This window comes from Amphibalanus amphitrite, unplaced genomic scaffold (genome assembly GCF_019059575.1).
Source record: "Amphibalanus amphitrite isolate SeventyFive unplaced genomic scaffold, NRLGWU_Aamphi_draft 001036F_arrow, whole genome shotgun sequence".
In the NCBI taxonomy this organism is placed as follows: domain Eukaryota; kingdom Metazoa; phylum Arthropoda; class Thecostraca; order Balanomorpha; family Balanidae; genus Amphibalanus; species Amphibalanus amphitrite.
In genome coordinates this window covers 146,022-164,724 of record NW_024882530.1, presented here as the reverse complement: position 1 = coordinate 164,724, position 18,703 = coordinate 146,022, and the positions used below count along the sequence as shown (strand labels likewise).

Here is an 18,703-nt window from a genome sequence, read left to right as displayed (position 1 = left end):
AGCATCATCATTTCTTAGCTCAGTCATAGCTGACGTCAGCGACTTTCCGCAGTTCCCGCAGTTTTGGACGTTGGGGCAGTCCGTGTCCCAGGGTCGGCGTACGCCCGCGACCTCTCCCCCTCCCCTCCCCTCCCCGAGAGGCCGATTCATCCCCGGTCAAGCCACATTCTACCAAGATGAGTACCTGATTGTCACTGCCCCGCCACCAATGCCGCTTCTGCGCCACATGGGCTACATGCGCCTGACAGAGGTCAGGGGCACCGTCTGGAAGCTTAGAGCGGTCAGAGGCTCGGCAGCTCACCCCGACAGCTGGCTGCTCGGGTCAGAACAGGTGAAAGAGGCGCCCGACACAACAGGGCGATCAACCCGACGGAGGTGGGGTTGGAAGATCGGCAGATGGCGGAGAAGAGGCAGACAGCTGAAGGGTAAGCTGAAGGGTGGAGGAAGGCAGGAAGTCTATAAGCGAATGGAAGCTGGGAGGCGGACACAGCAGAATGAATGTCCGCTTTAAAGGATAAAAAAACATTCATTTTTAGAGTAACCGGCCGGTTCTCAAAGCAAATTAGGAGAACTGCGAACAATTGATTTTGCATCATACAATTCGGTCGGTTCTGGGCGATATGACACGCAAACAGTTTCGTAATTGACTGTCACGTGGTCACACGAGGATGTAGGCAAACCAGGAATGAAAACCAGCTCCTATGACCCTTATGACAAACTTAAAAAGCCAAATCCTGAAGAGCTTCTACTGAATCCTTTTCGCAGTCAAAAGAACTAAGGGGAAATGGAACAGAAAAACGCTAAATTAAATCATTGATAATCACTTAAAGATATCGCTGACGCGCTCAACAGGATACCCATTTTTTTTTCACGAAAATATTTATTAGATGAACGAATCTTCTCTTGGCTAAGAGCAGAACAGCCGCCGCCGAGTGTTATCCCACACGGCCACGAACACAGGACGCTCCGCTAGACCAGCGCTACCCGCGCCACTTCTCAGTCCAGGAACATAGCAAATAATCCACATCAGAAAAGCTCTGAACCCTGCTGCCCGAGTGCTGGAGGGGGTACAGGCGCGACACCACTTGGCGGATGGCGGAGCGCTCCGGCGGGCTCAGGCAGACCTCCCGCGGATCGGCCCGAAATATTTACACACAGGGAGACAGACACAGTGCTGGCGGCCCGGCGGCCGGTTGTACTGGGCTGGGTGGCCGTCGAGCGCCATCGGCAGGAATGTGCACCGACCGCTCTTGGCTGCGCTGTCCGTCCTACAGGAAGAACAGCTCGTTGGCCAGGTCCAGGTGATGCTGCTGGTGCAGAGACTGGCCCACCAGGAACGCCAGACGGTGGGCGTAGTGGCTCGGCGCGGGCACACGCACCGTCGACGAGAGGTTGAAGTACATGTGCGCCAGCTTGTACGAGAGCATCTGCAGGTGCTTGGGCATGTAGCTCGTCTCGTCCAGAATCACGTTGTACATGGTGGGGGTGACGGTGCCAATCCGAGTCTTCTGCGAGATGAGGTAGAAGTCGTACCTCTCCGGACGGGTGATGACGTCGTCAACCACAGTGCCCGGCGGCGGGTTGTCCACGCCGCCGCCTCTCCCCTGCGCGAACACGCGCGTGTTGATGTTCTTGGTGACGATGATAAAGCAGAGCCGCGTCGGGGCGTTCAGCTCGGTGATGGCCGCCTTGATGCGGTCGATCTCATGCTGGTGCACGTAGCGCAGCGATCCCTCGCCGATGCCGTCGCGGTAGACGATGACATTGGTCGGGAAGCTGCCGTTGATCTCACGGTAGCGGCACATGGACAGCATCATGTTGCTCTGCATGTGCGAGCAGATCTCCTCCTTGTCCTTGTGGATGGTGGCCAGCGAGTAGTACTTGCTGGCGTTGGCGTTCATACTGGCCACCCAGGCGCCGGCGCTGGCGCCCTTGTGCTGAGACTCGTGATACGTGTCATAGCCGACGATCATCGATCCGCTCATGGGGATCTTCACTTCCCAAGGGACGCCACCCAGTTTACAGTTCATCTGCAGAGCGATCTTTGTGGCCACGCCGAGCGTGTTCTTGTTGGTCTGGATGAGCCGGGCCGTGACCACCTGGGAGGGCACCGGACGGCGCAGACACAGCAGCTGCTTGATGGCGTCATACTTGGTCTTGTCTTTGCTGGGGATGATGCACATCACTAGCTGCGCCTCCGGCGAAAAGTTCTGCTCGATGGCCTGCACGTAGCCCTGGACGCGGTCCTCGCTCACCAGGATCTTGCGCGGCTCGTCAATCATCATGCCGAAGTTGCGCGCCACGTTCTTGACGCTGGTCAGGCATTTGGCGGCCTGCTCCTGTGTGCGCGACGTGTAAAACAGCAGCCAGCGCGACAGGTTGACGTAGGAGCTGACGCCGGTTTTGACGGCGTCATTCCAGGAGCCATCGCGTGCCTCAGTCTCCCGGTTGGTTTTGACCTTTTCTCGGCAGGACGCGACCGTTCACCTTCAGTAGCTCCCTGGAGAACTTGAGGCCCCAGAAGCTGAGCAGACTTTTCACATCTTCGCTGCTGTTGAGCCGGGTGCTGAACTGGTGCAGCTTCTGGGCCCGCTGTTGGGGTGGCATGTTCAGGAAACCAGACAGCTCTTTCATCAGGTTGTTGTTGTTTCGCATTTCGTCAGAGAGGCCCGTCATGTTGCACAGCTCCGGCACCAGCCAGAACGGCTCAGTTTGGCCCTGGCGCATCTCGCGTCGCTTGGGGTTGGACAGGAGGAGCGGCTGGTCCATGCTGACGGTAATGTTGTGCTTCTCCTGGTAATACTTGGCCAGCGGGATCTTGGTGCCCTTGTAGTCGAACTCGGCCGCCGGCGTCTTGTCCCACATGATCTCGTCGATTTTGTACATGCGCAGATTGTGTCGGCACATGACGATGCAGCCCAGCAGCCGGCGCTCGGCGGCCGCGCGCGCGTCGCGTGGGAACTGGCGCTGGATGCTGCTCAGCTGGTTCAGCACGCTGTCCATGCGCAGCACCTTGTGCGACACGCTGACGCACATGAGCACGTTGTGCTCGAACTGGTTGACGGCCGCCCCGTATCCGGGCCATATCTCCAGCTGTCCACGGTCGGCCGACTGAGCCTGTTTCATGTCGAAGAACTCCCTGTCCTGTTTGCGCAGTTTGGTGTAGCCGATCAGACTCATGCACTGGTTGGTGATGATATTGAAGATGTTGATGAATTGATGATCCATCGGCGGCACCTCGTGAGTGAACTTGATGAGAATTCGCACCTTCGATCCGTCAGACTCCTTCACGCTGAGCAGCTCCAGCTCCTGTTCTGGCAGCATCCTCTCCAGGAACAGCATCGTGCCGTCAAAAATGTAGTGCTGACCCAGACGCGCTTGGTGGGCACGCAACAGCTTCTTCCGGAAGCGCGTGTTATCCTCGGGCGGGTCGAAGTCGACGCGGTACTGCTTGATGGACCATGACGTCTTGTCCACGACGTTGAAATAGTTGACCATCAGCTGGATTGGAGCACCGATGCCACCCACCTTGCTGACTATCTTCTCGGGGCGTGTGGTCTCCATTTGGCGCGCCTCGCGCGGGCCGCCGTCGCGCCGGCCGCGCGTGGCGCCGCGGCCCACGCTGGCGGCGCCGTTGCCGCCCGAGCTGGCCTGCGCCTCGGTGCTGCCGCCGACGCTGCTGCCCACCTGCAGCGCAGACATGTCGCGCACCAGGCCGTCGGCGGTGGTCGGCTCGCGCGCCGCAGACGGGTGGTGGCTGGCGCGCGTCGGTGGTGCCGCGCCCGTCGGAACTGCCGACGCCCCCACAGTCGGCTGCGCCGCCTGCACGGTGGCCGGCTCGCCTGGTCGCCGGTCGGCTCCCGGCTGCTGCTGCTGCTGCTGACTGCGGCCGCGGCCACGGGCGCGTCCGCGGGCGCGGCCAGTAGGTGGCGGCTCCATGGTACTCTTTTCCCACCAACCTTATCTTCTCCACTAGCAAGGTATATAACGACACTCCCACCTCGTTATCCGGTCACCTGGTTATCGCACTACGAATCTCCCCCCTGAACTACCACAAAATCTACCACAAAGTCTTGACATGCCCAACAAGTCTTTCACGCAATGTTGACAGAGATGGTGGATACCGAAATCCCGGGGCCTGAAACGGAATCGGCGAACCGGTGCCAAAACCAGCTTTTCGGCAGAGTAGGATGAAAACATTTCGTTTTCGGCGCCTCACAGGTCACACGATCAAACCAGTTTCGTTGCAGTCATAGGAACCACTTTCGCGGTGCACAAGACTCGGAACGAAAAATCACGGAACAGGAATCGAAGCGACGCCAATCCCAAAAAAAAACTCGTGATCTCGTCACACCATTTACCAGTTTGAACTTCGTCTCAGCATCATCATTTCTTAGCTCAGTCATAGCTGACGTCAGCGACTTTCCGCAGTTCCCGCAGTTTTGGACGTTGGGGCAGTCCGTGTCCCAGGGTCGGCGTACGCCCGCGACCTCTCCCCCTCCCCTCCCCTCCCCGAGAGGCCGATTCATCCCCGGTCAAGCCACATTCTACCAAGATGAGTACCTGATTGTCACTGCCCCGCCACCAATGCCGCTTCTGCGCCACATGGGCTACATGCGCCTGACAGAGGTCAGGGGCACCGTCTGGAAGCTTAGAGCGGTCAGAGGCTCGGCAGCTCACCCCGACAGCTGGCTGCTCGGGTCAGAACAGGTGAAAGAGGCGCCCGACACAACAGGGCGATCAACCCGACGGAGGTGGGGTTGGAAGATCGGCAGATGGCGGAGAAGAGGCAGACAGCTGAAGGGTAAGTTGAAGGGTGGAGGAAGGCAGGAAGTCTATAAGCGAATGGAAGCTGGGAGGCGGACACAGCAGAATGAATGTCCGCTTTAAAGGATAAAAAACATTCATTTTTAAAGTAACCGGCCGGTTGTCAAAGCAAATTAGGAGAGCTGCGAACAATTGATTTTGCATCATACAATTCGGTCGGTTCTGGGCGATATGACACGCAAACAGTTCCGTAATTGACTGTCACGAGGTCACACGAGGATGTAAGCAAATCAGGAATGAAAACCAGCTCCCATGACCCTTACGACAAACTAAAAAAAACAAATCCTGAAGAGCTTCTACTGAATCCTTTTCGCAGTCAAAAGAACTACGGGGAAATGGAACAGAAAAACGCTAAATTAAATCATTGATAATCACTCGAAGATATCGCTGACGCGCTCAACAGGATACCCATGAACCCAAAAGCCCATCCGCCTCTCTAACTAGGGAACTACAGAAACCAACGTTTTGAGAATACCCCAACAAAACTGCGCGGCACTTCTACCATCAAAAGCTGCGAGTATGCGGAACGGCCGAGGAAGAAGGCGGAAGCCACTTTGTCGGCACCATAAAAACGTTTCCGCTTTGATTGTTGATAATGGTTTATTACCGGAGCTAATTAATGCGGAATTTGGCAGTTGGCGTCAACTGCCAGCGAAATGTTTGCAGTCACAATAGACAGGACAAGTTATCTATTAAAACCCCTCGGTCAGTTCATTCAAACTGGTTTTCATTCACGACAGGCCGAACCAGGCACTGGCAAGGTATAGAGGTCCTCAAATGCCGCCGCCGTTGGTGAAATCCAAGCTGGTTGTCATTCATGGAAACGCTAAGTGAGGTAACGATGAACGACGGTCAAGGCACAACGCGCTCCTAGAAGAAGATTTCACCGCAAATAATACAGCTCAAAAAGGCACTTTTACAGTCCCGTTTACATCTAGAGCGAACTTAAGATGTGCCGAAACTCCTTTCAGATGGATAATCTTGACAGAAGAAAGCAGATTGCCCTTCCTGTGAAGTTCTGCAACTTAAAAAAGATTAAGCATGCGCTAAGTGCAATGCTCTAGAAAAAATACCGCACAGTGCAAGCATCCACGCCAAATGAAAACATCCACAAACAAGGCTAGTCTTCCAGGCTAAGAGGATCTAAACCGCACCATTTTTACACCATCTTTCTTAGAATAACCGTACGATTCACCCAGCACGAAACTCCCGTTCTTCCAGTTTCACACACACACACAAAAATCCTAAAAACGAAACCACTCGCGACCCCAGGAACCCAATCCCACCCTTGAGACATCCATGGCGCACAGGGCGATCGGCGGCTTCTGCGGCGCACCTGGCGCAGCGTGGCGGTCACGGCGCAGCGATGCGGCAATGCCGGCGCGGTCAGTGGCCGCCGCGCCGAGGCCGGCGCGCTTCGTCGCTCCAGCACAGATGCCGGGTGGCAAATCGACCAGAAAACGCAGCACTTCCACCAGAAACGCCAGACCTCCGACGTCGGCGACTAATGCTTCAGACCACGCCCGATCCGGCTGCGAGGGTTCGGGGAGGGGATGGAAGGAGTGGTGAGGGAGTGGTCAGGGGGTGGTTAAGGGGGTGATTAGGGGAGTGGTTAGGGAGTAACAAGGTAAGCGGAAGGGCGGGAGTTACAGTGAGTGGCGTTGGACACCACCAGAGTTACTTGAAATGCAAATAATCAGCGAAGAAAAGGATGGGAAACGAAATAGTCTATTAAATAAATCAAACGAGGAATGTAGCTATGTACTTTTGATGTTATGACATGAATAAATCGGGGGCATGCCTATAAAAGCAGCACAGACAGGCCTACAGACAGAACAACAGACAGATACAGACACACAGGCAGAGACACAACAGACAGGCAGACAGTCTCACAAACCGACAACAGATAATAGTGACAGACAGACAGACAGGCAGACAGACGTGCCGCGTTCCAGGTCAGTTGTTTATCTACAGACGCCGCCATGTAATCGCAGATCATCCGGTCGCCATCTTCAGTCCACGAGCGACTGTCGGCGGCGGGATCGGTCGCATCTCTGGATCAAACGTGATCCTCTCCCCCCCCCCAGCCCCCCCCCCCCCCCTCCTCAGGTGGGTGCGCCGGGAGCGTGTCCGGTGCGCCAGTCATTTGCCGCAGCCGCGCAGAACTGTGGTCTGACAACGCGGGCGGTCAGGGCACTCCCAATGTGGAATGTATGGGATTCACAGTATGCACGGATATCGAAGATTAACCCTCTAATGCCCACACATAGTTCCACGGTTCCAAAAATTAACACCTTGTGACATATGACTCATTTTGGGTCCCTTGTTCGAAATCTGATGTCAAATATTTTTTCGCAGTTCAAATTTCGGAAATAAATTTTGTATCAGATATGATACATTGGGCATTCCACTTGCTAATTTTTAGTGGTATCAGACCACACAGAAGGAAGTGAAGACATAGATGAGAAAATATATATTATCAAAAATTTCAGTGATAAAAGTGGCAGTTACAATGTGTAAAATGCCAACAAGACATCCTTTACTGTGCACCTTTTATCAGAACATTTTCTTAATATTTCATTGGCATTCTTCTTGTATCAAAATGTCCTTTCAGTCGGTGCTTACTGCTTAGGGAACAACGCTAATCATAGGCATCTATTTACGAGTGCCTTCTATTCCTTCAATTTCCACGATACAGCGCGTTGCACTTGTGCAATTTTTTCATAATTCAGACATGTGGGCCATGCTTCTCAAACGTAGATGCGTTATGCATACTTGATATAGAAATGAAGACATTACAGTTGGCTCGCGGTAAGTGGTTGAAGTGAAGCAGTTCTGATGCAAAATGCTGGACAGCCTGCCGACGGACCGGGATCAATGCCAAAGACGATGTTGGTTTATCTTCACGATAGCCGGACAATCCCTGGTGACTGAAACCCTCAGCCTGTGAATCGTCAGTTACTACTTTGACTGGTCGTGCGGTCCTGATGTCATCAGCGTCAATACAACAGCCGCGCACTGACCAGTGCAGTAACCGTTGTACGTGTCAGACAACAAAGGTACAGGTAACTGTGTACCGATCGGCAGGAACTTGCACAATGTTCATTGACCTCATATGGAGGTGAGCATACGCATTACGCAATGCCGTAACTTTTATTCTTATGGTCAGTACAAAAGTAGTATCCATGTTTTAGTATAATCCTTTTTGTTTAGTGACACTCAGCTACCATAGTTGGCGGCATATGTCAATATATGACAACAAATGATATACCTGGCAGTGAAAATGCTTGCCAGGTGTCAGGCACCTGCTGGAACCTGGCAGCAGTGCATGGTTGCCTACTTCTTAGATAGGAAATCAAAGGAACCACGCCCTTCGGTCCTGAGTCTGTCTTCATGGCGAGCCCGTTTAGCGAGCTTCCTCTGAAGATGACGATATAGTTTTCCACTCCACATTCAATCTCTTACTACTGGGATGAACGGAGGAGATCTGAATCGCAAACAAATTGTGAATCGTTCTCCAATATGAATGAAAAATGCTGGCTGGCTGCTAATGCAAGTCTTCATCCATGCCCAGCTAACACATAGACCCACAAGACATAAATAAGCCCGTCCACAACCCCTGTTGGAATATCGAAATTGTGCAAGAGACCGCTGAATCCTCCTGTCCCTAACATCAAGTCTCAATTTTTGGTTTCACGAGTATAAATGCTCGCACGGATGATCGTTCCTTGAAATCAACAAGCTTGTCATCGATAGCATGTCATTCCTAACGTGGTTTTAGAAGATATGGTCTGCTAGTGTCCTGCAGATCAAAAGGTTCACTATTGTCATCGTCAAACAGTTGCAAAACCATATTCCTACGAGCGTTAGAAAAGTCGAGATGTATGAGGCATAAGGCCACTCATAGAGAGCTAGATGTTAGAAGATTGAGAAGGATGAGAGGCGGCATAAGCGTACCAATATCGTTATGATATTTTAAGTCTGGAGCGGAATAGTCTGGAGCATCTGGCGCAAGAGGTGCGAACTTCACAAATTTATGCATCTTGTACCATCGTCATTTGCAATGACTCACAGGCCATTGCAATGCTTATCACCGGAGAAAACTATGGTATTGGCACACCGTATGTTGCAGCGGCGAAAAAATCATAGAAAATATTGGAGTGCTATGCCCACTGTATCATATCTAGTATCCCCAAAAATAGGGGTCCATATCTTTGACCCTGAAATAGCTGCGATGTTTTGCAACATACTATGATATATGTTGAACATTTGTATCACAGTATACCAAGTTTCTTTCCAAATAACTAATTTTTTTGTTTTCTAAATGCTTAAATTTACACTTGCATCTCAAATTGACTTTCAGCAAAGGACAAACTGACCCTCTTCAAAATGACCTGGTGGGAAACTGAGATATCATTACTTAAAAATTTTGCCACCAGGTGGTTGCCAAGACGTACCACTTCTGATACTGCAGGGTTTTCAACAATTTTCACCTCTATGATTAGCAGGCGAATTTTCTGCAAATTGACTTACAGATATGATACCGGGGGCACTAGAGGGTTAAATGGATGTTCGAGATTCCAAAGACATTGGAAATAAACAAAAGAAAATGTGATTCAGCGGGTTTTTCATCCCAGTTCATGGCTGTATGGGACGCATATTTAAAGTTCACTTCCAAGGACGGCTTGTTATAAATCAAGAAACAGCAAATGGTCTGGAAAATTATGAACCTTTGACGTTTCGCGGTGAACATCCACTAATATTCGACGAAATCGTGTTGTTCTTTCCACCACGATGGCCCAATTCTCATCCCTATTCGTGCATATTTCGGTAACAAAGCAACAAATAAACTCAAATCCAGTAGCGCCCATCGCAGGTGTTGCCACAAATGTTGCACATGAGTACGTGAGACGTGCCTTTGGACTTTGCTGAGACGGCAAAATGGCATGTTGCGACGATCGTAACAGTCTAGTATTCTGCAACCGAAACTGACAAATCTCACCAGAACACTGTTACTATCTGACCAACAAAAACGAATGCATGGTCTGAGGTCCCGCACAACTACAGGTTTTTCATAGGAGTGCTCAGTCTGAGCAGGAGCTTACACACGTTCGAAAAGCATGAGAAACGTGTCATATGATTCCCAGGAATTTCATAATTTCAGCAAGAAGCTAATGCGCTTTGAAAGAGAAATCCAATAGTCTGAGGAGTAGGTTGAAAAATCGCGGCATGAATGGAACCATGAGGATTCCGATCATGTACTCCTGATACCAACACTCCTTCCAGAAAAGGAAGCGGTCGATCCCCCAGTCCGCAGAAATGGTTTGGTCCCGATGTGTGTTGACCACTAGTATCAAAGCATGTTAACAGCGGAAAAACAGCATTCAAAGTAACACTGTAGCATGAAAAACAGGAAGTGACTACAATGTAAACATCGCTGATGTTATTTAAAGATAGCAACCTTGCACAAGATTGTCCATCAAGGTAAAGATCAGAAAACGCAGCCTTTGCACAACGCACGAAGCGCGATTTGTCAGATAAAGGGCCTCTTGGTGGTCCTGGTTCGCCCCTTCGTCATCCCTTCTACACCTTCCCCTTGTTGTTGTTGTTGTTGTTGTTGTTGTTGTTGTTGTTGTTGTTGTTGTTGTTGTTGTTGTTGTAGGTTGAAGTCTCATCGCCCTTCCCCTCCCCACTCGCCCATCCTTCCCCTATTTCAGCCTCCGCTGGATCAGCCGTCCCATCGCCTTCGGCTTCTGAAGTTCTGAACACCATTCCCCGGTTTGGTCACATCCAGCATCATCCGCGCTCACTGTACGGACAGCGTCCCATTACCGCTCCACCTCGGGCTTGCCGCTCCTCAGTCCCCCCGGCTTCCCCTTCCCGCACCCTCAGCGCACCCCTTCTTTGCCCTGCCCCACCCTCCCTCCACAGGTCTGTCCGCCCGTCACCGCAGGACTGCACGGCGGCCAGACACAAAGTGGTCTCGCAATCATCGCGGACGATAACCGGAAACCGCCGGCATGCGGTCCCAGACACCGGAATGCCGCGACGTTAACAACCACCACCACCGTCGCCACGAGTCGCCACGAGTCGCCATCACCGAGAGTTACCGCCGCCACGACGCCACCACGACGAGTAACCGTCAGCGAAAATGACATTACGACCGCCGGTGAAGCGCCTCAGTGCGCCGAGTGATGACCATTGACTGCCGCCATCACGACGAAGGTGATGGCGTTAGGAGAGACTGTGGTCAAGTGATGGCGACTGTGACGGCGGCGGTGGCGTCAAACGAAGGGCGAGGCGGTTGAAGAGCAAGGACAGACACAGAGACCACCCAGAGTTGCGGGTGTCACTGTCCGGGCATTTAATTTTCGAACCGAAAATGGCCGTCAGTCGGGCTGAACAAGACACCACGAATGGGGCCTTGCCACGAGAGAGGGTTCGTTCGAGCGAGGAGGATCACACCGTGACGGAGGAGATTCGTGACGCTCGTGACGTCTGTAACGCCCTCCGTGACATGCCAATGACGCCACCTTGAAGTTGCGCCCGTGATGTACCTTGGGTGACCGTGACCTGGGTGACTGTGACCTGGGTGACCGTGAACTGGGTGACCGTGACCCATGTGATCACATGCCCTCACGAGACATTACCATGTCCTGTGACGTTATTGTGACGCTCGTGACGTCTGTGTGACGTCTCTGTGACGCTTGTAACGCCCTCATGACCCTTGTGTGACGCTTATAACGCCCTTTCGACCCTTTTTGACGCACGTGACGCTTCTAGGCGTCGTGTGCCCCACGACAACGACAACCTCTAACTCCTGTGGGACCGTTCACGGCCCAGCCAGACTCTCACGACCATCCCGCGCCTCGACGGACCCTTCGTCTCCACAGCTCCCACCGTAATCAGCAAGCGACACGCCAGCTTCCGGCGTACCTGGCCGCCGCTCGTTGGCGGGACGATAGCTCACCGGGGTTTGATTTTTATTCTCCCCTGCCGGGGCGCCAGGGTGTGCTCGGTTGGACCGTAGGCGCCAACGGTGTCATTTCGCGTCTATCGTCTCTTCCGGCGCAGACGCGGCAGTGTTCTCACGGGCAGGAAAATGGTCGACACTGCTCACCAAGAGCGATAAAGAGGCGCAATAAACGCCGCGCAATGATATCCCACTTGGCATGCAATTCAGGCCCGGTGCGGTCACAGAATGGGTTTCGGCGGATGGGAACGCTACCGCTCGGAAACGATTTAAGAATTATTCAATGAAATTTGCAATGATAATGTACAGCTTTGCCGGGTGGTAGTCCGCACTAAAACGAAGTGATTCCAAATTAAACCGAAGTATATTAAATAGCTTAACCACCTGGGTACGCTGAAAGCAATCCGCTTAAAACGGGTGTGTCCGCCATGAGGTCACTGGCCGTTCATAGTTCTCACAGTTTCAGTGGGCTTTAATGGTAATTCGAACCACCCGGGGGATAAGAGCTGTCGCAGTCCCATTCAACTACAAACATATTTATATTTACAGCTCTTATGGACTATGTCTAAAAACAACACCATATTATTATTTCTTAAGATGTTTTAATTTCAGGGTGTTAACAAAAATGCGTGAATAGAGCGTCAAATACCCCATAAAGTGGACCGCAATGAAGTCACACTACGCTTGCCGATGTAACACTTACGGGTGCCAAAGTGTAGTGGTTTTCGGTGCTCCATTTTCATCCAAATTTACTCAATGAGGCTAACCTAGCAGCCTGGACCCGACAACCAATCTACAGGGTGTCCCATAAGTTCGTTCTCACCTAAATTTTACGTTTTTAGGCTCTCTTGCTTAACCCGCGCCCGGCTGGGGGTCCTGGATTTCCACGCCCTGCTGGGGGGGGGGGGGTGTTTGAACACCCCCCCCCCCTTGTAACTCGGCTCCTGGGCCACGTAGCGATACGCGGAAGGCGGCGTTCGAAAGAGCGTCAAAAATAATGACGAAATCACTTCGGTCAATTTTTTGGTCAGGTCAAAGGTCAGGTCACCAGAGGTCATTGAAGGCAAAATGTCGCCGATTTCCAGGTCGAATGTCAAAAATTTCCAAGAAGCCAACGCATAACTCGGGAACCAATAGAGCTACAGCGCCGCGGAAAAGCGCATTCGATAGCCCTATTAACGCCCTTTCTGAGTAATTCTCTCAGATTTGACCTAACTTCAATGGTTTTGCCTGCAGGGGGCAAAAACTGCAAAAATAGCTGATTTTTTCGGAAACAGTTTTTCTGCAATAACTTTTGACCCAGGCCTTGTACGAGCTTACTTCTACCGGCATCGTGTTCCTCTCGTCAAGACGCATCGAATGAACTATAACTTGACCTTGCAAGGTCAACTTGAAAATTTGACCTCAGGTCAAGGTCATGACCTGACCGGAAAGGGTCATGTTGCATATCAGTCGATCCGTATCGTCGAACTGAACACATCTAAGGCGTTTTCATCGCTCTAGCATGCCTCTATCAAAAGTTATTTGCGAAACACTGTTAGATACCATTCGTGACCTAAGATGACCTCAGGGCATAAACAAGGGTCACGGACACCATTTTCATGTTCTGTGTGTCTAAACCACTTGTAATTCGGTGTTTGGGAGTGTTTATAAAATCTTTCGTCCAAAAGAGGCGCATTTCAATTTTCTCCCATTGACTTCCCAGCCAGCAATTCGCTTGGGCTGAACTGTGGCAGGCGTCGGGCAGCTTGGGCTTAGCTTGGGTTTGCCCACTTTGATCAAAACCAATGTATTTTTTACTAGTTTGGTAATATTACTAAGTGCTCGAGCGAGGAACATATTGAATATAATTAGATAAATAAAAGAAGTTGACCTTTTCCTCGACATCAAAAATGTAAAAAGCCGAATAATATATTTTAAAAAAACGGTGAGCTTTCGGCCACTGGCCTTTATCAAACCAACGTGATAACAAATTGTTATCACGTTGGTTTGATAAAGGCCAGTGGCCGAAAGCTCACCGTTTTTTTAAAATATATTATTCGGCTTTTTACATTTTTGATGTCGAGGAAAAGGTCAACTTCTTTTATTTATCTAATTATTTTTTACTAGGGCTGAGCTGGGGCATGCCGCAGCTATGCCCACGTGCGGATAGCAGTAGCTCAGCCCGACATCTGCCCGCGCATCCAAAACAGGCTTAACTTGGGCGGAGCGCGGGCTGATCAAGCTGGCTGTGTCCTTCGGCTAACTGGAGTAAAGCCGGAGCTTAGCCATACTTGTTCGGCTGTTCGCGCATGCGCAGTTCTGCGCCAATCATGTGCAGCGTTTGTGACAGTCTGTGCGCTGTGCGACGAAACGACACACCGGTGTTGGGGCATTTGGTGGTTGATGTTTGGGCGCGTGTGACAGCGCGGAGAAGGGATAGTGCTCACTGCTCTTATCAAGTGGACTGGCATGGAGTTTTACGGTAGGTAAGTGTATTGAATGGTGCGCTTGATCGTATGTAAACGTCGTGATTTTGACTGAGTTTGACGCCATCAAACATGAAGCTGAATAGCTGTTCAGCCTGGCGACTTATACCCTCGCTGAGAAAAGCTGCATTCCGTGCCTTTATATTTTTGTGAAATACCAGCACTTCTGAACCAGGAAAATGAAATACAAAACACAAATATTTATCTACTTATCACCGAGCACGCTCGTCGCTCATTCTCTGTCCGCATTTAAAATCAAATGAACATTTTATACGGATCAATGAGAAGTGTTTTACAGTATTAATGCATCAATAAGTTATTTTTCAAGCAAACATGCAATGTAAATTAAACCAATTAACCTCTTTTTCAGGTACGTACCATTAGAGCAAATGGTTCCAAAAAAAATGGAATAGTTATACAAACCAGGACCGGGTGGACGCCGCAGTCGCCCTCGCCAAGTGGTTTAGCGGAAACTGCCTGCTTATAATTAAGTAGGTATACCTACATATACGGAAACTGCGCCGAAAGCTGGCCGACCACCTACTGCAGATGTGTGTGTGTGGAGGAGCCAGACGCCTCCAAAGCTCCCATTCACCAGAGTGAAGTTCCTTATAAACGATTGTTTGCTTATTGCTTTATGTCTTATAATGAGCGATTACTTGCTGTCCTTACTTTATGCTTTCAGTTGAGTGTTTAACCAAGTATTATGAACGGGGAGGGAGACTAGCGGGCCTTGTGATTGTTTTATAGTTTTGATGGCGTTTTTTCATGACTCATGCCATATTACTGCTGCAGTTTGCAGTCCACTGTTTCATGTATTTGTGTTTCATTTGGCGTGTCTGTAGTCGTTTGAAATATACATTCAATCAAAGTCAACCACTACTTTCATTTTGCAATGCTCGAGCCTCGATGACCGGTTAACAGAGCATATGAGTGACCGTAACAATTTTAAATATGCATTGAAACCGCACAACCTGCTGAAAGTGCATTGGCTGCTCTTTGCTACTTGATCCAGTGTGAAGCAAAAGCAAGATGAAGTCAAGTCGAGACTTGAGATAACAGGAGCCATCACTCGAGCCGAACCCGAGCAAAGCCACAGCAGTTTGCAATGTATAAACCCCATGCACTTCTATGGCTTAAGTCGGGATAGACAGGGCACACAGAGTGGGCTTGCCGGAGTTCAGCCCGCTCGGGCCCAGAGTAATCTCCATTATATAAATGGATTCACTGCTCGGGCTTAAATCGGGCTAACGCCAATCGTCGCTCAACTAGGGCTAAACTACGGCTGTCCGGAGCTCGCAGAGCGGGCATACCTCCGGCAGAGCATGGGCTTTAGTCGGCGTATTTGTGTCATACGCCGACTTTAGCCCAAGCCCTAGCCGACTTTAGCCCGACTAAAAATCTCGGGCAATCCGCACTTGAGCCTGCTTGGGCCCGGAGCAAAATTGCTGGCTGGGTTATAATGGGGAGGTCGCAAAATTGACCTGACCTTAGGTCATCGATATCAAAATTCTGAGATATACATTTTGTACATGCTATTGCTCTTAGCAATCGCTGAAAGTTTCAAAGCGATTGGTCACTCGGTGTAGCTATGACAGACATTGAAACTTTATATGAGGTGAGGTCACTTCAAGTGACCTGGTGACCTGACCTTGAATGACCTTGGTCTGAAATTTTCACAACATGTGTAAAATTGATGTATGATAAGGTGTACCAAAAACGGCGGCGCTCCGCGCCGCCGTTTTTGAGATATTCGCGAAAAACCACAAGGGGGGTGTTCAAACACCCCCCCCCCCCCAGCAGGGCGCGGGTTAAAGGCACGCTGAAGTTGGTTCGTTACTGAGCTTACGTGGTTGCCATGGCTGGTAGAAATATGCTCCACAATAACTAATTTCTGTAGACAAAATAATTTTTGCTAGAGAGCCCGTTTCCTACACAGACGGCTAACGCCGCAACATAGAGGTCTCCAATACGGGTACGTCTCGGTATTTAGTCAGCACGTGACCATTCGCGACGATTGAGGGTGATTGAGGCCTACCAGTCTGTAGACAATGTCCATCGCTAACTGGACGCACAGTCAGCAAGTGACACCGATGATTTGTCGGGAGTCAATCATTGTAAGTTTATCCTCTTTTTTGTCACCTCTCAGGAGTGAGCCATGTGGCCAAAACTGTGTGGCGCCAAAGTGGCCATCAAAAAGGTCAAAGGGTTAGAAAGTTGGTAAGCAGACTTTTCAGGATGGATTACCAGCTGTCTAAGAGTGTTCTTTCGGGATACATAACTCAAGGTGACTTAAGCGTTGCTTACCGGAGGGCTCAAAACAGTCAAAAACGTCTTAAAATGGCCAAACATGAGTTTCGTTATGCCTGAGGCTAAAAAAAAAAAAGGGCTGAGGACATCAACCAGGTCATCTGGACTAACTAGTCCACGTTCGAGATGAAACACCCGTCCAAACCCGAAAACAACCCCATAAGGGAGAAGGAGGGGGCCTCCGTTTCGTCCCGTTATGTTCCTATGCGAAAGGCCAAGGTCACGGTATTGTGGGGTTATAGGCGTCCAGACGCTGACCAGGTTGCGATTGGTGTCCCAGAAACAGCTTTGGGAAGCATAATGTTTTTCCAAGAACATCTAGGAGGAGTTTCAACCCTCAAGCTGAACTCGAACCGCGAGTATGAACACATTTATAGAGTAGAAAATGGCATCCGAGAGGTCGTAGGCCCATCTTCAGGCAAGACAGTGCATCAGTGCACAGGTCAAGCCAAGCTTAAAAGCGGTGCAAGGAGACTGTGACAGGCGTTTGTGGCAAGACCACATGCCAGGCACCTCATCGGATCAAAATTTCATAAAAATTTGTTGGTTATGCTGAAAATTAGGCTCGTCGAAGCGTAGCGCTGTTCCAGCCTCGAGGAGCTCACGGCGCATGTCAAGTCAGTCTGGGTTAACTTTAAGCCTGCTATGCAGCCAAACATGCCGGTTGGCATGCCGCAGCATGTGTTCATGTGTTTGCCTATTAAATGGGGAGCACATTGAGGGGTCACAAGTATATCAAAACGCAATGCACTCTGTTTCACATGCAAATATAATGTGAGAACGAACTTATGGGACACCCTGTATAAGCACAGAATCTCCTCCCAGGTTGAATGAAAGACAGTATGCACATTGCACAAAGGAAAACCAGTGAGGACAAGTAAGGAGTGTCTGGACTGGGATAGTGACAGAAATGAGAGGGAGGGATCGCCAGGAACTGAGGAGGGGCCAGGGTCAGCGCACGTCAAAGTACCATGCACACCCACTGGTACAAGAAGAATGTTCACGAACACAAACAGGAAGAACGGGAAGGAAAGGACGGACGGAAGACAGGCTGGTCTCGGAGCGCGGCGACAAAAATGGTTATATAGTAATGGGGAAGTGGGCACGGTCGTTTAGGAATGAAGCGATACCATCGCCGGATTAATTAAAGGGGAATACCAGTCATTGACGGGAAATGTATAGAAGCGGCATAGCGACGCATCAAAGGGAATTCAGTCGGTTTAAAAATACGCGCGTTGTGTTAATTTTTGGTATCATTGTCCATTGAGACGTTGTTTTAGCACCTGCCTAGGAGTAAATACCCACAGTCAGTATTTCCAGACCTTCAGGATACCCCAAAAGTCCAACATAGCAGCACGAATGTACTAGCCTTGCTCGCACAAATAGCATCGCGCAAAGGCATTTCAGAGGTAAGTAACTATAAAGTCCATTAGTCTAAATGCCCGCTTGATGGCAGTGCGATAAGTCAATTCTCCACGCCGGCAAATAGTACCCAGTAATACCATTATCAGAGTTCACGGACCAACTATTCCCGCTTTGATGTTTGTGAGAATCGAGCGTCTAGTGTAAGCTCTGTGAGAAAACGCCATGCGTCTGATGCGTGCTCCAGCATCGCGACAACATATCACAAAAATTGCCACAATAGGCAAGAGGGGATATCCAGGTGACAGGTCAGAAAAAGAAATTTCATGGAACGGCAATGCGGGAGGTTGCATTTCACACACAAACTTCAAAGCGAGGACACACGCCGTTGGGAAATTTGGGAATAGAACTCCTAACTAGGATTCTATTGAAAACATCACAATCATACACAAAAGCATGCCGACACAAACATTCTAAAGATACAAATCACCAGCGATGCGCCTCCTGGCCCGATGTGCATGAGTGGCAAGTCAAAAGATGTGCGAAGAATAGGCACGACATAAACAATCGCTTATGAAAGGCTAGTTATCAATTCAGACATTTTAGAAATGATAGCCTAAGTGGGGCATTCCCACAAAAGTACTCTAAATCCGTTCACACTGTCACGTTAATAGAAAAGAACCTGAATATTTATTCTAAAAGAAAATACACCGAATACGGCTATCGATATGTGAAAGTAGACCATATGCGTCATTTTATAAAG

General features: G+C 50.2%; 1 protein-coding gene and 1 long non-coding RNA gene across 2 annotated transcripts in view; both read right to left on the bottom strand.

Annotated features, from left to right (window-relative positions):
• Window positions 1–1,268: 1,268 nt before the first annotated feature.
• Window positions 1,269–4,054, bottom strand: LOC122369447 (piwi-like protein Siwi). The gene is made up of 2 exons (XM_043344210.1): window positions 2,458–4,054; window positions 1,269–2,426 (listed from the first exon to the last, which is right to left on the bottom strand). The coding sequence occupies exons 1-2, from the start codon at window positions 3,937–3,939 to the stop codon at window positions 1,269–1,271; spliced, it is 2,640 nt and encodes an 879-aa protein (XP_043200145.1). The 5' UTR covers window positions 3,940–4,054.
• A 1,354-nt stretch (window positions 4,055–5,408) lies between these two features.
• Window positions 5,409–18,703, bottom strand: part of LOC122369446 — a 34,242-nt gene continuing 20,947 nt past the window's right edge. Inside the window, exon 3 of the long non-coding RNA XR_006254400.1 lies at window positions 5,409–6,359. This is a non-coding gene — a long non-coding RNA (uncharacterized LOC122369446). The remainder of the gene's footprint in view (window positions 6,360–18,703) is intronic.